The 20573-nt window shown below is 38.2% G+C and overlaps 1 protein-coding gene across 2 annotated transcripts in view; it reads left to right on the top strand.

The window, feature by feature from the left end:
- The first annotated feature begins 2192 nt into the window (after nt 1-2192).
- LOC138825019 (alpha-1,3-mannosyl-glycoprotein 4-beta-N-acetylglucosaminyltransferase A) overlaps nt 2193-20573 on the top strand; it is a 96169-nt gene continuing 77788 nt past the window's right edge. For both annotated transcript variants that reach the window (XM_070019373.1, XM_070019374.1), the window contains exon 1: nt 2193-2495. In XM_070019373.1, coding sequence (XP_069875474.1) covers nt 2402-2495 — 94 coding nt within the window. In that variant the 5' untranslated portion in view covers nt 2193-2401. The remainder of the gene's footprint in view (nt 2496-20573) is intronic.

The following is a 20573-nucleotide window of genomic DNA, read 5'->3' on the forward strand; positions in this document are numbered from 1 at the left end:
TAGCAACACAAACTTGAAGTGAGAAGTATTAGGAACCACTTTGCTCAGAAATTTGTTTACAGTTGTGTTTAGATTTGAAAATTGCTGTGAAGTTCGCTTTGAAGTTAGATCCATGTTTGTTATAGAATATACAACATTTCAAAAGTTCACTGGTTTTTTTTTTGATTTTTTTTTTTTTTTTTTTTTGGTGCTGGTTCTAGGGCTTGAACTCAGGGCCTGGTGCTGTCCCTGGGCATTTGTGCTCAAGGCTAGCACTCTACCACTTGAATCACAGCTCCACTTCTGTCTTTTTGGTGATTAATTGGAGATAAGAGTCTCAGGGACTTTACTGCTTGGGCTGGCTTTGAACCTGGATCCTAAGATCTCAGCATCCTGAGCAGTTAGGATTACAGGTGGCGAGTCTCTGGTGCCCAGTACAATTTAATTTTATTGTTGGGCAAAACTAACATGCCTGGAAGATTCCTCAATTATACCTGAGCCTTGGAGTGTCCCCTGGTACTATTGTTTATATTGCTGAGATGTAGGTAGCTGAATTTGAGGGGAAAAAAGTGGTAGATAAGCGCTTGAACTTCTGAGTCATACAACAAAACCTCTGTGTTTGTTTCCTTATGTGCAAAATAAGGCTAATAATGTTTGTCACACAGGTTTTTGTAAAGATTGAAACCATACAATGGACTCAGCACATAGGAAACATCTAGTGAATTGCATAGCTGTCATCATCCTTATTATCAGTAATATGCCTCCATGATTTTTCTTTGCTAGATTTCTAGTAATGTTCAGTGGAAAGGAGCTGAGGTGGTAGTTTTTGAATTGCCTGGAAATGGCTGCTTTAATCCACTATGCTCTTTCGCTGACAGAATTGTCCCTTGGGTTTATTAGAAATTTTTAGAGGTGCATTAACTTACCCCGATAGAATTCATTTAGTATATTAGCAAGACCATCTTCTGGTACCCTTGAGACCACCGAAATCAAAGCACATCTTGCATTGCCTGAAAGGCCTCTGGGGAATGAGGCCAGTTATACAGGGTAGACTGAACCAAGGCTGGCTGCATTTGCTTGTTTGATTTTTTTTTTAAATGCAGTGAACATTCATTGAGAATTTATTATATGTGGGCACGATGGTTAAGTATTTGTTTTTTCTTTGAGATAGGGTCTTGCTGTGTAATCCAGTCTGGCCTGGAGCTTGCTTTGTAGTTCAACCTGGCCTTGAACTTGTGATCCTCCTGCCTCAGCCTCCAGAATGCTGAGATTCCAGATGTGCATCACCACATCAGATTATACTTAACATACTTCCAAAAACCCCATTTCTTTCTGTTTTTCTCAGCAGTTTTGGTAGATAAAGATCTCAATTTCCTGAGTTAAAGCAATACAAATGACTAATGGGCCCTAGCTGAGAATATCTTTGGAAAAAACAGGATTTGTTTTATGATAATAATAAATAGTATTAACAACTGTAACTTCGTACTGTTGATAATTTGTGAAAGAGGAGACAGGACCTGTAGTTTTCTTATTACATAGATGCAAGTTGGAACTCTGGATAGGAGACCTGCTGAGAGTCATATTGGAGCTGTAGCTGGGATTCAGGTCTTTTAACCCTAAAAAATATTGTAGTTTGTCATTTTTCTTATTTTTTAAAATATTGTTTGTTATTTAGTTTGAGGAGTCTGGAGATGTTATTTAGTTGAGGAGTCAGAGCAATTTTCTCTTTAAACGGGTAACTTTCACAGACAAAAGCAAACCGGCAAGGAAGGAATATAGTTTGAAGCTTTTTTCCTTGAGAAGGACTATATAATTCTATTATGTTAAATGAGTGGTTTAAGCTGGGTGTCCGTGGCTCATGCCTGGTCTGTAATCCTAGCTATTCAGGAGGCTGAGATCTGAGGATCGGGGTTCAAAACCAGCCTGGGCAGGAAAGTCTATGAGATGCTTATCTCGAATAAACCACCAGAAAACTGGAAGTCGTGCTGTGGCTGAAGTGGTAGAGTTCTGGCCTTGAGCTGAAGAGCTCAGGGATGGCACCCAGGTCCAAGTTCAAGCTCCATTACTGACAAGAAGAAAAGAGTTGTTTAGTTTTATTGATGATTTCATAAACTATAGTCCTATCAAAAGTCTGTCTATAATGTTGAATAATAGAGACTTATGCATTACATTCTTAAACAAGATTTTCTTTCTCTTTCCCCCCTGAACAGGAAAAAAACCCTGAGACATCAGCATTTGAAAACTGCGAAGACAATCCTGAGTAGCAATTGTGAATGGGATTGCTGGTAGACACATTCTGCCAAGCATCTGAAATGAACATCTCTCACCAAGCCAGAAGTACTGGATTCAGTTGACTTCAGGCTAAAAAGAAGAGTCTTGGTTGTCATCACAAACATATGAACCAGTGTGATGGTGAAATGAGATGAGGCTCCGAAATGGAACTGTAGCCACTGCTTTAGTATTTATCACATCGTTCCTTACTTTATCCTGGTATACTACATGGCAAAATGGGAAGGGTAAGGAAGATGGCTCTGGAAATGTGTATGAAGTACAACAGGCTTTTGGGGTGTGTGTGTGTGTGTGTGTGTGTGTGTGTGTGTGTGTGTAAGTGTGCACATGCACGCACATGCTTAGCTTGGGCTTATACTCAGGGCCTGGGTGCTGTCCCTAAGCTTTTTTTGCTCAAGGCTAGAGCTCTATCACTTGAGACACAGCTCTACATCTACCTGGCTTTTGATAGTTAATTGGAGATGAGAGACTCATGGACTTCCCTGCCTGAGTTGGCTTTGAATTGTGATCTTCAGCTCTTAGTCTCCTGAGGAGATTACAGGCATGACCCACTGAAACTTGGCTGGCTTTTGACTTACTCATTGATGCAGAAATGCTTATGTTCAATATAATAGCAAGCTGCATGTTGCTTGCTTTCTGCTGGAAGCTTACTTGAAACAAAAACAGTATTCTTGGACAGAGGGAATAGAATATCTGTGGGATTTATTTTTTAATTTTTTATAATTGCACTTAGAAAAACATACTGATCAGTGGTATATAGTACACTGGACAGCTAAGTGGAATGACAGTGACTTTTATTTTGGCCTAAAAAAAACTAATCACAGTAAATGCTTAATAATCTGTCTTGGTCTGGGCATTGTATAAAGCACTTAAAAAAGACACATTCAGGGTCTTCATGAAGTTTACATGTCAATTACAGTAGTGATTTGACATTATATAGTTAATCATTTAAACTGAATGCCTTGAAAAATTGCTCTTTAAAAGTATTTAAGAAGTGGGTGAGGAAAATTCTCATTGGAATATTAAAAAAAAATCAAAAGAGTTTTAATTTCTTCTACTAGGTTTTAAAGGTAGGTTGTCTGCCATTTGGATTTCATGATGCATTTCTTCTCCCTAACCCACCATAGGCCCCTCCCTTTTTTTTTTTTTTTGAAGAGAAAGTATTTAGAATAAATTCCTTTTACCTGTCTCCTTATATTTAAGGAATATTGACAGCAAGAAAGGTGGAGAGGCTGAGCATTTGAAGATGCTATTGTTCTCCTCATTCATGTTACAACTGAAAGGACTGTTGGATGACCAGTATATTTCTGATGTATATCTATATAAACATATTACATATATACTCTGTCCATATATATTTTATGTGTTATATATATAAAATAAGCAGATACAAACAAAAATGAACTGCTTTTGGCAAGTATGGTATTCTTTTCTCTTTTTTTTTTTTGTCTGAGTTGGGCTCTAATTTTGGGCTACTTAGGGAAAAATAAGACAAAAATTTGCTAACGACAAATGTATATTTGTACACAAAATATTGAGTGATCTCAGGGTTTTTTGTTTTGTTTTGGGCAGTACAGGAGCTTTGATTCAGGCAGGACCTTGTGCTTGCTAAGTGAGTGCTCTACTACTTGAGCTACAACTCTTGACAGATTTCATTTTTTGTTCCAAGTGAAAATAATTATTAAGAAGACTATTGAATACTTCATTTACTCTATTGATTGTCCTAGGCACAAATAAAATAAATGTCTGCTAAAAAATCTGCTTACTATGTAAGAGAATTTACCATAGCAAAAGTTTACTTTTTTTTTCAAAATCAAGAAACTTACCTATTCAGAAAATTATAGTAATGGAGAAATTGACTCAACTCTCTGTATCTGATTTAAGAGAGAAATTTTTGGACTTTCCATTTTATTGATCTGTGTCTTAGATAAAGGCATTAGAAACATTTTTTTTCCTTATAAAGCTGTTTTTAACATCAAAATGAATTTGAAGAATGTAAAGGTTCTTTATCTATATGATCATTACCCTTTGAATAGCTCTATTTCTTTTTTCATCAATGGTAATTAATATGATGTACAATATATAATATTTAAAATTAACATATAATCACAATATATAAGATAAAGGAGAAAATTATTCTCACACATTTGTGAATTCTAGTAACATACAAACTGATTTGTACAACCATATACTAATATAGAATAAGCAGGGTGTCAGTGGCTAAAACCTATAATCCTAGCTACCTAGAAGACTGAGACAGGAATATCAAAGTTTGGACCTAACCCAGGCAAACAAATATACAAGGCTCTTAACTCTGATAACTAGCAAAACATTGGAAATCAAACCATAGCTCAAGTGGTAGTAGCTCTACTGTTTCTGTACATGCTCTTCTGCTTAATGTTTTGTCCAGACTCTTTCAGGGATCAACACAGGTCTTCTGTTATGGTTGTGTAAAATCCCCTGTGTTGAATTGCTGTTATTTAGGCAACCACTCTAACTGCATAGTATTTGGATTTCTTTCTAGACAGTTCAGACAGGCAGCCTGGATTCTCTAGGGCAGGCCAGATTTCACATGTTCAATTCTGTGTGCTCTGATTTTTGTTATGAAGGTATGACTTACATAATCATTGAGATTGCTGGACTGATAATTTTGTCATTCTTTCATTAGTCCCTTGCACAAATCTGTCCTGTGCCTAGCACTATTATGCATATGAAAAGAATAAGAAGCTTAATGCCTTTGGGCAGGGACTAGGAAGGAGAGAATTCATTTAATCATATGATGCCAACAGATAGATGAGATAGAGGCAATGTTTCTAAACATATGTATCTGTCATTTAACAGGTTTACATGACATGAATCTTATAAAGAAAACAACTCTGGGAAATATTGCCTTTCCTTTGTAGATGAGGAAATCAAGGCAAAGTGGTTGAGGCCATGCGTTAAGTGGTAGAGTTGCTTGAATTTAGGGAGGCAGATTTCAGAGTTTGTGTTCTTAGCTATTGAGATATCATTTACAGGTTAAACAAATTCACCCACTTAAGTGTTTCTTACTCTGTTCATTGATAGTGAATCCATTACCACAGTCAATTTTAGAGCACTTTCACCACCTCAAATAATTCTGTTGGGCTAGGGATATAGGGGAAGGGGAAGATAGGTCAAATGTTTACCTAATATGTGCAGGGCCCTATCTTCCCCCCTCCCCCAGCACTGAAAAAAAAATAAAAGGAAACAAAATTCTCTACCCTTTAGATATAACCTCCTTAGGTCTCACCCACTCCTCCTTGCTATACCAGACAGCTCTCTATCTCTGTAGATTTGCTTATTCTGAGTTTTCATAGAAATGGAATTGTATTGTGTGTGGTCTGTTACAACTGCCTTGTCTTTTCAAGGTTCATCTGTGTTGTGACACTCTTCAATCTTTTTGTTTCTTTTTACAGTGAGTAATGTTCCCATTTGTGGATGAAACACATTTGGCTATCCATTCATCCATTGATGGACATTTGGGTTGTTTCTACCTTTTGGCTCTTATGAATGAATAAAAATGTTATAAATATTTTTTATATATTGAGGAATGTGTATATGCCCATGCGTATATGTGTGTGTGCATGTTTCGGTATGGACATTACATTCAGGTATTTTCCAAGGAGTAGAACTGCTGGATCACATGAGAAACTATGATTAATGATTTGAGGAATGGTAGACTATTTATCATAGTGGCTGAATCAGATTGGTTGAAAATTGTACATTTTTAATTCATTCGTTTACTTTAATCTATTGTGTTTTTGAATCTGTAATATGTTTCCTGTACACCATGTATAAATGGATCATACTCTTTTTGTTGTTGGTTTTGGGGCTTGAACTCAGGGTCTGGGTGCTCTCCCTGGGCATGTTTGTGCTCAAGAATAGTCCTCTACCATTTGAGCCACAGCGGCAGTTCTGTTTTTTGAGTGATTAATTGGAGATAAGAGTCTCATGGGATCTTTTCAGCCCAGACTGACTTCACTATGATCCTCATATCTCAGCCTCTAGATTATACTTTTTAAATTCACTCTGACAATCTCTTGCTTTTGATTGGTTTATTTGTATATTATTATTATTATTATTATTATTATTATTATTATTATTATTATGTTGTTGTTGTTGTTGTTGTTGTTGTTGTTGTTGGTCATGGGGCTTGAATTCTGGGCCTGGGGACTGTCGCTGAGCTCTTTAGCTCAAGGCTAGAGCTCTACCACTTGAGCCGCAGTGCCACTACCGGCTTTTTCTGCTTATGTGGTGCTGAGGAACCGAACCCAGGGCCTCATGAATGTGAGGCAAGCACACTACCACTGAGCCACCTTCCCAGCCCATTGTTATTTTTGATGTAGTGGGATTTATTTCTGCCATTTTTTTGCATGTCTTATACCTTTTATTTCTGTTTCTCTCCCTCCCTTCCTCTCTCCTTCTTCTTTCCTATGTTCCTTTCTTCACAACCATCCCCCTCCCCCTTTTCTTTCTGTTTTTGGTACAGGTCCTGGGCTTGAACCCAGTGCTTGGGTTCTATCCCTGAGCTTCTCCCCGACCCCCCCACCCCCCTCAAGGCTAGCAATCTACTACTTGAGCTGCAGCTTTACTTCTGGCTTTTTGATGGTTAATTTGAGATAAGAGTCTCATAGACTTTCCTGCCCCAGCTGGCTTCAAACTCTGATACTAGATATCAGCCTCCTGAGTAGCTAGGATTACAGGCCTGAGTCACCAACACCTGACTATGCCTTATTTATTCCTTAAAATTTTCCTTCATTGCTTGATTTTTATGACTTTTAGAATTTTTTTTTGTTTTTGCTTTTGTTTGTCATAGTACAAAGGTTTGAACTCAGGGACTTATGCCTATTTTTTTTTTTAGATAGGCGTCTTGTGATAATTTTGCTCAGGCTACCTTTGAATCATGAACCTCCAATCTTCACCTGCCAAGAAGCTGAGGATTACATGTGTATATCAACCTGCCAAGCTTGGAGTATTTTCTTGTAGTTTTTGAACTTACCAAAATCAGCTTCAGAATTGTACTATAAGTTGAATTCTATTAATGTTACTCCTATATGGTTTTGTTCTCTTTACCGTTTTTTCCTGGTGTTCTTTTTGCATGTATGTACATCTATTAATGTTACAAACTGAATGGAGTATTGTTATGATTTTACCATCTGTCATTATGTATTGTTGTAATTGTGATCTTACCATCTGTCATTGTTTCCTTAGTCTATTACAATTTTATTTACACTCTTCTTTGTGCTGTTACTGATAGTTATATTATTCATATGTTACACAAAAATACACTATATCTTTATGCCATTTTATACACTTGTTTTTAAAAAATCAGTTAAATAGAAAAGGAGCAAAAAATGTAGGCATTCATAGTGTGTTAGTTACGTGGTTACTGATGCTCCTGGTATGAATTAGATCACTTCTTTCAGTCTAAAGGACTCCCTTTGGTATTTCTTGTAGTACCGATCTGCTAGCAATGAATTCTCTCAGCTTCTGTTTATTTTGGAATGTATTTATTTCACCTTTAATGATGGTGAAGGATATCTTTCCTAGACATATTCTTGGTAGACAATGTTATTGTTTTGTTTTTGAGCACTGACTTCTAAGTTCTGTGTCTTCTGAGAAGTCAGCTATTAATCTTACTGGATTCCCTTGTAAGTGATGTGTCATTTTTCCCTTGCTGCATTCAAGGTGTTCTTTTGTTAAACTTTTTATTATTTTTACCATTGTATGCTGGTGGAGCTCTGTGTTTATTCTCCTTGGATTTTTTTTGAGCTCTCTAGATGTACAAGTTACTACTTCTCAGTAAATTTGGGCAGTATTCCATCATTTCTAAGTATTTTTTTTTTGTGTTCCCACTACAAATACAATAATGCTCTAAGTCTGAGGCTTTGTTCATTTTTCTTCATTCTTTTCTCCTCAGCTAATATAATATTTATGCTACTCCTTTCCTCTGCCAGTTCAATTCTATTGTTGTATTAGTCAGGGATTTTGTTTTATTTTTATTTTGTTTTCTTGTTACACTGGAATTTGAATTAAGAGCTTCATGCTTGTTTGCCTGGTGCTCTATCTCTTAAGCTATACCTCTAGGCTTGCTTTTGCTGGTTATTTTGGAGACTTAAGTTTCACAGAAATTTCTGCCTGAGCTGGGCTTCAACTTCAATCTTCAGATCTTAGACTCCTGAGTAAACAGGATTACAGGTGTGAGCCACTCATGCTTAGTTTATCAGGATTTTCTTGAGAAACTATGTGTAATGGGTGAGTGTGTGATATTTTCCCAATATTATTGTTCTTTTCAGCTCTAGAATATATAATGATGTGTGATAATCAGGTCCCCAACACTGTGATAAATATTTGAGAAAACCCAATTTGTAAGGGTGACAGGTTTATGATAGCTCAGGGTTTCAGAGATTTCTATCCATGGTTTTGTGATTCTGTTGCCTTTAGCAGTGCTGTTAAGCCAAAATGGGGAGTGCAGAGTGGAGGTGGCTTGTTAAACTAATGGTTGCTAGGAAGCAGAGAGATAGGAAAGCGGGTAGCTCCTTTAAGGACATTTCACTAATGATCTAACTTACTTCCAGGAGGCTCCACCTCCTAATGATTCTCTCACATCAGCAGTGACACAAGCCTTAGGACTAACCTTTAATCTGTGGACTTTGGTGGGTGGGGGCAGTTAAGATCCAAACTATAGCATGAAAAACTTAGGTCATGATGATAAAGTCTGAGAAGTCTAATCTGCAACCTCTGAGTTGGGGAATAAGAAAGCTGGTGGTGTAATTTGGCTAGTCTAAATGCCTGAGGGCCAGGAGAATTGAAAGTATAAACCTGTCTTTATTCAAGTCCAGTGGCACATGAACCAGGAGAAGGAGATATCTGTTTCTGTTTTAGCTCAAACAAATTTGACTTTCCTCCACTTTTAAAAAAAATCTATTCAGGGTAGAGACTGATATATTGCATGTTTACCTACACTGATAAAAGTGGCTTTTCTTCATTCCACTAATTCAAAAGCTAGTCTTTTCCAGAAACACCTCATAGACAAAGCAAGAAGTGTTGTCTGATTAGCTATCTGGGCATCCTTTAGCCCAGTTAAGTTGACACATAAAATTACTCCTCATGAGGCTCTCTAGTGAATTTTTTATTTTTATTTTACTTTATATAAAATTCTAGAATTTTATTTATTTCTAAAGTTTTATCCATATTCTATATTTAATGTAATGTCATGCCTTCTTATACTTCTTTTGTGTGGTGTGTGTGTGTGTGTGTGTGCGCGCACATGCATACTCATGCATAAGCATGTTTGCGCCCACTTGCTCATCTTGGAGCAAGTTCTTGGATGGACTAGGTTCAAATTGCAATTCTGAGTAGCTAGGATTATAGGAGTGAGCCATGGGCACCCACCTTCCCCCTCCCCCCACCTCCAGTGATACCCAGGCTTGAACTCAAGGATTTGTGCTTGCTAGGCAGGTGCTATACTGCTTGAGCAATTGCTTGAGCCATACCTTAAGTCTTTTGTGCTGTGGTTCGTTTTTGTTGTTGTTGTTGTTGGTTGTGGGGCTTGAACTCTGGGCCTGGGCGCTGTCCCTCAGCTCTTCAGCTCAAGGCTAGCAATCTACCACTTGAGCCACAGCACCACTTCCCTGTGGTTAGTTTTGAGATAATCTTGGCTTTTTTTTACTGAGACTAAACTAGGCTTTAATCCTATTTTCTGCATAAGTGAAAGGAGCTTCCACTAATGAGCTTTTTCTGTTGAGAGAAGATCTCACAAACTATTTTTTCTCCAGTCTAACCTTGACTGTCATCCTTCTGATCTCAGCCTTCTATGTAGCTAGGATATCAGGCATGTACCACCATGCTTAACTGTTGGTTGAGAATAGATCTTGTAAACTTTCTGCTGAGGCTGGCCTTGAACCATAATCCTCCTGGTTTCTGTTTTTTGTTTTTGCTGGTCCTGGGGCTTGAACTCTGGGCCTGAGCATTGTCCCTGAGCTTTCTGCTCAGGGCTGGCTTTCTACCACTTGAGCTACAGCACCACGTCTGGCTTTTTCTTTCTTTCTTTCTTCTTTTTTTTTTTTTTTTTTGTTTTTTTTTTTTTTTGGTTCCGGTCGTGGGGCCTGAACTCTGGGCCTGGGCACTGTCCCTCAGCTCTTCAGCTCAAGGCTAGTGCTCTACCACTTGAGCCACAGTGCCACTTCCGGCTTTTTTTCTTTTTGCTTATGTGGTGCTGGGGAATCGAACCCAGGGCCTCAGGCATTCAAGGCAAGTGCTCTACCACTGAGCCACCTTCCCAGCCCCTACTTCTGGCTTTTTCTGAGTAGTTTATTGAGAAGAGTCTTGAGGACTTTCCTGCCTGGGCTGGCTTTGAACTGTGATCCTCAGATCTCAGCTAACCCTGAGTAGCTAGGATTACAGGTGTGAGCTACCAGTGCCTGGCTGATTTCTGCCTCCTGATAAGCTACGATTATAGCTGTGAACCAATAGCTTTTGGTTTTGGAGCACACTCCTAAATACATTATCTGGTTTTAGTCATGGGCAGTTTCTGTTGTTCGATTTTTTTTTTTTTCTGATTTATAGGTCATGCTTCTTGCTTCTTTGCATATAATTCTTTGCTACATAGTGAACATTTTACATAAATACATTTTAGTAATTCTCCTTTTCCTCAGGACTTTTTATTTGATTAGTGATTGGCTTGAAAAATTAATGCAAGGTCTGCTCCTCCAAAAGCGTTGTATATATGGTGTTGCTTTTGAGAGTGGCACAGCTGTGGATTTGTCCATAGTCTTCTTGATAAGCCATTGTTTTAGTAGAGTTTTCTTCCATTTTACTGGCTGATATTTTATAGTAATTGAGCTACAGATTGATCATATTGTGGTTTCATGTTTAATATTTATTTGACCTGACAGGACTCCTAGCTTTTACTTTTTCCAGTTTTCTCCTCCAAGCTAGCTATTCCTTAGACTGTGTATTCATTAGATGTCTGTTTCTCCACATTCCCATCTTCTTCATGCTCTGTTTCAAATGAATCCAGTTCCTTTGGGAAGAGAATAGTAATTGCTTCAGGTAATATTTTTGAGCCAGGGAGTAGGGACAGTGACAGGCATCTCTGAGTTGACATTACTCTGGGGAGTTGAGCACTAGATGGGCATACAAGTTTTACTTTCCCCTGACTCTGCTTCTGTAGTATGTAACCACTGTCCCATGAGCCCCTGAGAGAGCTGTTCATGCCTCAGTATTCTTAGTACACTGCATACTCAGTACTCAGTATACTGGTACTCAGTACTCAGTATACTGGTAGACTTCTGTTACGTCCAAGGGAGATGGGTGAGAAGGGAACCCCTAGTTCTTAGCCGCACTCACCTGGAATTAAGCCTCAGCACCAAACAGCTGTGAGAGTGCATAGAAAAATAAGATTCATTTTCTGTTATAAACATGGAGCTATTTTATTGAAAGTGATCTTATTTGTAAACAAAAGCAATAAATAAAAGTTTTTAGCATTTTTCTTTTAAAGGAAATGAATAACAGTATAAGATTTGGAGTATACCATCATCCTTCTGGATCACTGAAATTGTCTGCTGTGTTGATGTCTTCTGTGTGCTGGGCACTGTTAGGTTCTGGGATGCATTAGTAAACATGTCCGAGAGACTGGGCTTGCCAATTGTAGGAGAGGAGAGCTGAAAAACTAGGAAGAACTGAATAATTTGAACAATAGCATGTGTTGAAACTTTTTTTTAGTTTGAAATATACCATACATTAAAAAGTTAGTATACAAGGTTCCTTTGTACTTTCCTCTCAAGCTTTCACCAGTACTAACAACTAATATAACCAAAGTGCAGTTTTCTAATCATATAATTAACTTTGGTACAGTACTATTAGCTCATCTGTAAATCTTACTGAATTTCATAAATTTTCCCACTAATGACCTTATGTACAAGGCCCAACCCATGATCCCATATTGCATTCAGTTGTCAAGTTTCTTTACTTATGGGAAATTTCCTCGGGGTGTGTGTGTGTGTGTGTGTGTGTGTGTGTGTGTGTGTGTGTGTGTGTGTGTGTGTGTGTGTGTGTGTGTGTGTGTGTGTGTGTGTGTGTGTGTGTGTGTGTGTGTGTGTGTGTGTGTGTCTGTGTGTGTGTGTGTCTGTGTGTGTGTGTGTCTGTGTGTGTGTGTGTCTGTGTGTGTGTGTGTGTGTGTGTGTGTGTGTTGCTTGAGCTTAGGGACTCAGGCTTTTCATTCATGGCTGACACTACTGCTTGAGTCACACTTCCAGTTTGACTTTTTTCTTCTGGTTAATTGGAGATAGAGTCTGATGGACTTTTTTCCCTGGACTAATTTTGAATCATGATTCTTCTATCTCAGTCTTTTGAGTAGCTAGGATTACATTTATTAGCCACCCATTCCAGGCTCCCATAGTCTTTTTTTAAATCTTTTATGTCCTTGGAACTTTAGCTAAGATTTGGACATTTATGTTGTAGATTGTCCACTAATTTGCATTTATCTGATTATTTGCTGGAGGAGATACAGTTTCGGCAAGGATCTCACATAATTGGTGCTATGTCCTTCCCAGTGCATTGTACTGTGAGGTGCATGGTGTCCATGAATCTTGATCTTGAGTATGATGACTTGGAGCAGTTGTTAAAGGTAAAGATTATGTCCTGATTTTAATAGTAACTGCAAAGTTACTATTTTTTTGCCTTTGTAGTTAGTGAGCATTTTTGTGGAGGTATCGCATCACAGGTTTTTTTTTTTTTTTTTTTTGCCCACAGATTTTAGCATGCATGATGATTTTTTTCTGCAACAGTTATTGTTGAACACTGGCCAAATATGTTTTCTACCATTCATTTTAATTTATTCTTATTAATTGGAACTTTATCCATAGTCAAGTGAAAAGTAGTTTCACTAGGGTACAATATTTATACAGTTTTTTTTCTTTTTAGTTTTGTAATACATTCTACTGCAGTTTCCCACAATTACTTGTTGCTTTTTAAAGAAATCTTAGTCACTTTTTCTCTGGTATTATTCATTTATAATCAATTTAGGTAATTTATTACTGTTTGTAATCCATTTTGGGTTCTCCCATTTTTTGTCTAATTGAAATAATTTACATTTTGGTTCTGTGAAACAAAATCTTCATAAAAGAACTATAAAAAAAAAAAGGCATGCTGCCTCCCTTCTTTCTACATAGATCCTATCTAACTATATATATATATATTTTTTTTGGGGGGGGGGTCCGGTCGTGGGGCCTGAACTCTGGGCCTGGGCGCTGTCCCTCAGCTCTTCAGCTCAAGCCTAGCGCTCTACCACTTGAGCCACAGTGCCACTTCCGGCTTTTTTCTTTTTGCTTATGTGGTGCTGAGGAGTCGAACCCAGGGCCTCATGCATGCAAAGCAAGCGCTCTACCATTGAGCCACCTTCCCAGCCCCCTAACTATATTGTATAGCTATTCAGTATTATTGTTATTTGTTTTAACCTGCCTAGATTTCTTGTTGCACAAACTGAGAGATACTGAACATTTCCTTATTTCTTCCTCTTTTTTATATGAAGAATAGCATACTGAAGACCTTTTATCCATTACCTTTTTTTTTTTTTTTTTTGGGGTCCGGTCGTGGGGCTTGAACTCTGGGCCTGGGCGCTGTCCCTCAGCTCTTCAGCTCAAGGCTAGCACTCTACCACTTGAGCCACAGCGCCACTTCCGGCTTTTTTCTTTTTGCTTATGTGGTGCTGAGGAATCGAACCCAGGGCCTCAGGCATGCAAGGCAAGCGCTCTACCACTGAGCCACCTTCCCAGCAACTATCCATTACCTTTTTTACTTGGCAATATATCCTAGAAATCACTCCATATTTATTCATAGAGTTCATCCTCATTTTTCTCAGCTACGTAATATACATTTATTCAGTTTTTTTCAGTGTTTTCTTTAAAGCTTTGTGCTAGGGCTTGAATAATGGAAATCTAGTTTACAGTTTTATTTTAAGGTCTAATTTTGACCTTAATTTTCATGGGAAATTAAGAACTTAATTTTTGGAAGAAGAGTTGCCCTTTATGTTGCAAACATGAAATTCTGGAGAGAGTTGATTTGTTTAACATTTCAATTTAAATGCCTTGTTTAAGAACAGCAGAATCTATATCATTTTTGCTGAAGTATATCTTGTTTAGCTATTAAACATGACTTTTAGTTTGCAAAACTAAAGATAAAATTGGGTCAAGCGAGGCATGCCTGTAACCCTAGCGCAGGAGGATCATGAGTTCAGTGTCAATCTATAATACATAGTGAAACTCAGTCTCAGTCAACTAATCAACCAAAATTTTACTATCTCCCAACTTCCCTAACAGGAAGTTAAAAAGTAACAAAATCATAGTCATTATTCCATTTTTTGAAGTTGATTTTTCAAGTTTTAAAAATGTTAAATGTTGCTGGGCTCCAGTGGCTCACACTTGTAATTCTAGCTACTCAAGAGACTGAGATCTGAGGATCAAAGTGTGAAGCCAGACTAGTCAGAAAATTTTGGGAATCTTTTATTTCCAATTATCTACACCAAAACAAAACAAAGAAAAGAAAGCCAGAAATGAGCTGTGGTTCAAGTGGTATAGCACTAGCCTTGGACAAAACACACACACACACACACACACACACACACACACACACACACACACACACACACACACACACACACACACACACACACACACACACACACACACACACACACACACACACACACACACACACACACACACACACACACACACCCTTGCATACTGTTTTTTTCTCTTTTCCTTGCACAGTTGAGATTATGTGATAGGGTATTCTAGTTAAGAGAAAGAGAAGTTGACATACAAATCTGTCTTTTGTTCAATAGATGCAGACATTATTGTCTTCAGAACAGTTTTTTTTTTTTAAAATATTTTAATTCAAGTATAACATAAACGTGAAAAGCGCACACATCCTGAATGTTCAGCTTGGACATGTATTGTAACCAATAGAATAGTCTAGTGCTCCCTTCTCCTTTTGAGTTCTTTGGGTTATCATCAACTTCTTTTAAAAAAGGAGTCTTTCTCAGTGCTTCTCTGAAGGAACCAAGTCTTGGGTTTTATTGTTTTTCATGAAGTTTGTATTTAGCCTTCCTACCTACCCTTTCCCCAACATTGATAGAACTCTGTCTGCTCTTGCACAGTGACAGAAGGCAAAGAGGCTGAGTTGTAAAACCTGCCTCCTGAAGTAGGCCACTGTGCAGGGGCAACTGGAGTGATGAGAATAAGTAATGTTACTTTTTCAGAGGTACAGCCAGAGGGCTGCCATAGGACTGAGATAAAAGGAGCTCATTCTGAAAGGGATTCTGGGAAGGTTTCTTACAAGAAGTGATATTCAGGGGCTGGAAAAATGGCTTAGTTGGTAGAATGCTTGCCTAGCATACATGAAGCCCTGGGTTCGATTCCTCAGTGCCACATAAACAGGAAAAAAAACTGGAAGTGGTGCTGTGGCTCAAGTGGTAGAGTGCTAGCCTTGAGCAAAAGAAGCTCAGGGACAGTGCCTAGGCGCCGAGTTCTCAAGCCCCAGGACTGGCAAAAAAGTGATATTTAAGTTTTCTAAAAGGTGAATATGAATTAGAAGATAGGCATTCCCTGTAATAATAGAGAAGGTGGATATTGGATTGAAACAAGAGATGTCTAAGTGGTGGAATATTGAATGACAGAATTTGACCAGGTAGGCCAGAGTTTGGCCTGGAGGGTCAAGAGTCTGAACTATATTCAGGAGTCCTTTCTTTAATAGAAGGGGAGCTAGAAGTAAGAGGGATAATAAGGAGGTAATAAGGACTAGACAATTCTGTTAGCTCTAAGAGTAGGTGTGATGACAGTAATGGTAACAGAAAATCTGAAGGGCTCTGGAGGGGTTTGTGATGGAAAATGTCATTATTATCTTTTCTAAAGTTTCTTATAAAATATCTCTATACTAAGTACTTTTCAGGAGTGGGGAATTGATGCTGACATGGCACGTATATACATATATATACACATCTTTTTTGCTATGTATTGCTTGAAAGTACAACTCACTGTTTTGAACTTTAAAACATTTTAATCAGTAAACAAAACAAGTTCAAATACTGTAAAACTTGCCATATTTATATTTAATTCAAAGTTATTAACACCATAGGTTTCATTCTTTAGTTTCTGAACATTCTGAAAGTTATGATTGTACTAAGTAGTATTTTTATACTTCTCTGTGATTTTAGAAATCTTAAGCTGATGACAAAAACTGATGTCTTCTAAGACTACTCAAGCTAAGCAGGATCAGATTGAGACAATATTGAGCAAAACCAGAGACCTGGTTACTTTTCCAAGATAATTCTCATCTGGGCTATTTGTGATCTAGTTGGGTTCCACTGTGGTTTGGACCTTAATTATCACAACCCCCTCAACCCCCCCCCCCCAGGTCCATGTGTTAAAGACTGAGGCCCCAGCTTGGCTTTATTGGGCAATAGTAGAACCTTTAAGAGATGGGGCCTGGTGAGAGGTCCTTAAAGTCCTTAGTTCACATAGGCATGCTCTAAAGGTGCTCCTGGGCCCATCCTCTTTTGGCATGAGATGAGTGGGGTTTTGTGTTGTTTTGTTAATGGTCCTGAGGCTTGAACTCTGAGCCTGGGCACTGTACCACTTGAGCCTCAGCCTACTTTCAGATTTTTGGTAGTTTAATGGAGCTAAGTTTCACTGATTGCCCCAGTTGGCTTTGAACCATGATCATCAGATCTCAGCTTCCAGTTGCTAGGATTACAGGTTTGAGCCACCAACTTCTGGCAAGTTGGGTGTTTTCATTCATTATGTGCTCCCAATATGTGCTATTTCACCAAAGGCCCAGAACAACAGGATCTGAAACTTCTAAAACTGTTTACTGAAACAACATTTTGTGCTTATCAGTGGTACCTGTTATAGTAACAGAAAGTTGACTAACACAGATCCTTTTTGCATTTAACCTTGCTAGATTACCAAGTCCTTCAGAGCTCACATTTTATCCCTTCAGATATGAGTCATTTTCCTTTGGTCATTATCCTGACCTGGTATTCTTTGGGAGTTTCTACATAGACAAACATGTTATCTTCAAAAAGATTTTCATTTTTTTCTACTCTGTGCACATTTTATTTTGTTTAATTGCATTAAATAGGACTTCTAATATGATAGTATTATACTGGAATATGATGGAGGGCATGTATCCTTTCCTTGTTTTTGATCTTAAGAGGATAAGGTTGTTTTCTCAAGTGGGGAAGCATCCAGTTTCTCACATTAGTGTGATGTTAATGATCTTTTTTTTTTCTTTTCCCGTTACCAAGGTTTGAACTCAGAGCCTTGCTTTGCTAGGCAGTGTTCTACCACTTGAGCCTCACCTCCAGCCTTTTTTTTAATGTTGTTTATTTTTGAGGCAAGGTCTTGCTTGGTCTTGCTTACTGCTGGGCATGCATCTGAAATGCAACCTCTCTATTTATGCTTCCCATGTACCTGAGATGGCAGATGTGTACCACTAGCTGTTAATAGTTGAAATGGAGTTTTAAAACTTTTTCCTGGGGCTGACCTCTTAATTTCAGTCTTTCTGATTTTAGCCTCCTAAATAGGATTACAGGCATGAGTCAATGTGCTCAGCTACTGTAAGTCTTTTATAGATATATTAGGTATCTGTTTTTATTACTCTTTCTTTCCAGGCACACTTGATACCTCACACTCTGAAGCTTTCTGTTCCAATTACTTTTGATCTATTTTTCTTCATGTTCTTCAAATTATTTCTAGTCTGATTCCAGGTTCATTGATTCTTCTGTTAATCTGCCATTTGAAATTGTCTGTTGATCCTAGCTTGTGAGTTTTTAAAATTTTAATAGCTGTAATAAGTCTAGAATTTGCATTTTGTTTAATATTTTTATATTGTTTTAATATTTTTCCCTAATTTTATTTTCCTTATACTTTTCCTTTAGTTCTTTACAGATAGCTTTATTTAGTCCTTTTAGCATGTTTACAGTAACTATTTTGAAGTCTTCATCTTCTAAGCCCACAGCTGGAGGTAGTCAGAAACCATTTCTATTGACTACTGCCTATGGGTCACATTGTTTTTTTCCTCTGCCTCTTGTAAAAGTTTTGTTGACATTTTATATTTATAACTTAGATATTGATTCACATCTGGACTATGACTTGGTGCTCCTGAAGATAGTGGTGAATTTGCTATTGTTCCCTTCCCCTTACCTCTTTTCCCTTTTCCACCCTTCCTTTCCATGTGTGTGTGTGTGTGTGTGTGTGTGTGTGTGTGTGTGTATCTGTCTATGTGTCTTCTGTCTTGTCTGTGACATTTTATATTTATAACTTAGATATTGATTCACATCTGGACTATGACTTGGTGCTCCTGAAGATAGTGGTGAATTTGCTATTGTTCCCTTCCCCTTACCTCTTTTCCCTTTTCCACCCTTCCTTTCCGGTGTGTGTGTGTGTGTGTGTGTGTGTGTGTGTGTGTGTGTGTGTGTGTGTGTGTGTGTGTGTGTGTGTGTGTGTGTGTGTGTGTGTGTGTGTGTGTGTGTGTGTGTGTGTGTGTGTGTGTGTGTGTGTGTGTGTGTGTGTTCCTTTCCGGTGTGTGTGTGTGTGTGTGTGTGTGTATCTGTCTATGTGTCTTCTGTCTTGTCTGTGCGTGTGCTCCAGAATACATTTTTGGCTGTTTCTTCTTCTCTTCTATATGTGTGCAAATGTTCTGTTGGCCCAGTAGTTGTGGGTGACTTGGGCTTGTTTGCAAGCGCCTAGCCTCCAGTCAGCGTGGGGATTTGTAAAAAGATTTGTGTGTGTGTGCTAGTACTGGGCCTTGAACCCAGGGTCTGGACACTGTTCCTGAGTGTTTGTGCTTTACCACTTAAGCGAGCCACAGCTCTATTTCCTAAGTTTAGAGATGAGAGTCCCAGGGATTTTCCATCCTGGGCTGGCTTTAAACTGAGATCCTCAGATCTCAGCCTCCTGAGTAGCTAGGACTATAGGATTGAACCACCTGTGTTTGATTGTAAAAAGATTTGAAAACTCTGTACAGCCTAAAAGTCCTATAAGTGTTTAGCTAGTCTGCCAGTTAGTTCATTGCTTGCTCCAAATAGAACAGTTAACGCCAGGCTAGTAGAGCCTCTGGCACTTCACGTCCACTTGCCCCCTTTATTGTTATGTGGATTGCCAACATCCAAATTAGTTGAGTCCCCACTGCAGTACCTTTGAAGCTGGTGTTCCAAGTCTGCCCCACCCTTGCTGACCTTTTTAGAGTGACAGAACTGGGGAGAGCTGAGGACAGCTCCTGGCAAGAAAGTCAGAGTTTATGCTGTTCCTAGCTCAAGTTTAGTCATTTTTATAAATAAACACTTCTCAGTCTGTTGAATGCCTTTGGTTCATTTCCAGAGTACTGAAATGACTGTTTTTTACTATTTTGACCAGCTCTGTAATTGCTTTATGAGGGAAGAATTTGTGGGCCTCCTCTTACCTTTAGGCCAGAATTGAGTAGTTCTTAATGTTCCTGCAGGTGACCAGAGTGGAGAACCTTGCCCCTAGCTTTCCTAGGCTTTAATATATGCACAAAAATCATAGCATAGTAAAGCTTTTGCCATAAACACTTTCCAAAATAGAACAGTATAAGGGCTGAGGCACCATAAATTAAAACAGGATCTAAATAGGGGCCAGAATATAGACTTTGCCTCTGCTGTTATGGCCAAAAGCTTTTCTTATTTATATATTAAAGTTGATAGTTTGATTTCTTGGACTTGCTATGGTTATTATTTTGTGTTCAGCTCAGTTGACTAGCATCCATTTGCACAGCCAACTAATCTAATTTTTTCAGATTGGAAATCTTCTTAAGCATGTGCTGTGCTCAGAGGTTGTCTGGAATCTATGCTTGATGTATTCTTAACTTTGAGAGGAAATTATTCATGGCTGACATATTAGAGGAGACTAAATTGGGAACATTAGGTTATTACAGAACATTAGCTAACTAATTTTTTGATGCTAGTTTAGAAAGACTGCCTATCAGACTTTGGCTATAAGAGATTTTGTCCAGCCATTAGACTCAGCATGTACTATAAAATACATAGATAAAGATTGCATTCTATTCTTAAGCTAGTAGTGGGTGAACACAGCATTAAAAGAAGGGACTAATTAACCAGTCTCACTTAATAGAATGTAAATATATATATAAACAAATGAATATATAGTTGGTTTACTTTTTATTTTTTTATTTTTTTGGGGGGGTCTGGTCGTGAGGCCTGAACTCTGAGCCTGGGCGCTGTCCCTCAGCTCTTCAGCTCA

Source organism: Dipodomys merriami, unplaced genomic scaffold (assembly GCF_024711535.1).
Source record: "Dipodomys merriami isolate MVZ:Mamm:240054 unplaced genomic scaffold, mDipMer1.0.p SCAF_1315, whole genome shotgun sequence".
Lineage (NCBI taxonomy): Eukaryota > Metazoa > Chordata > Mammalia > Rodentia > Heteromyidae > Dipodomys > Dipodomys merriami.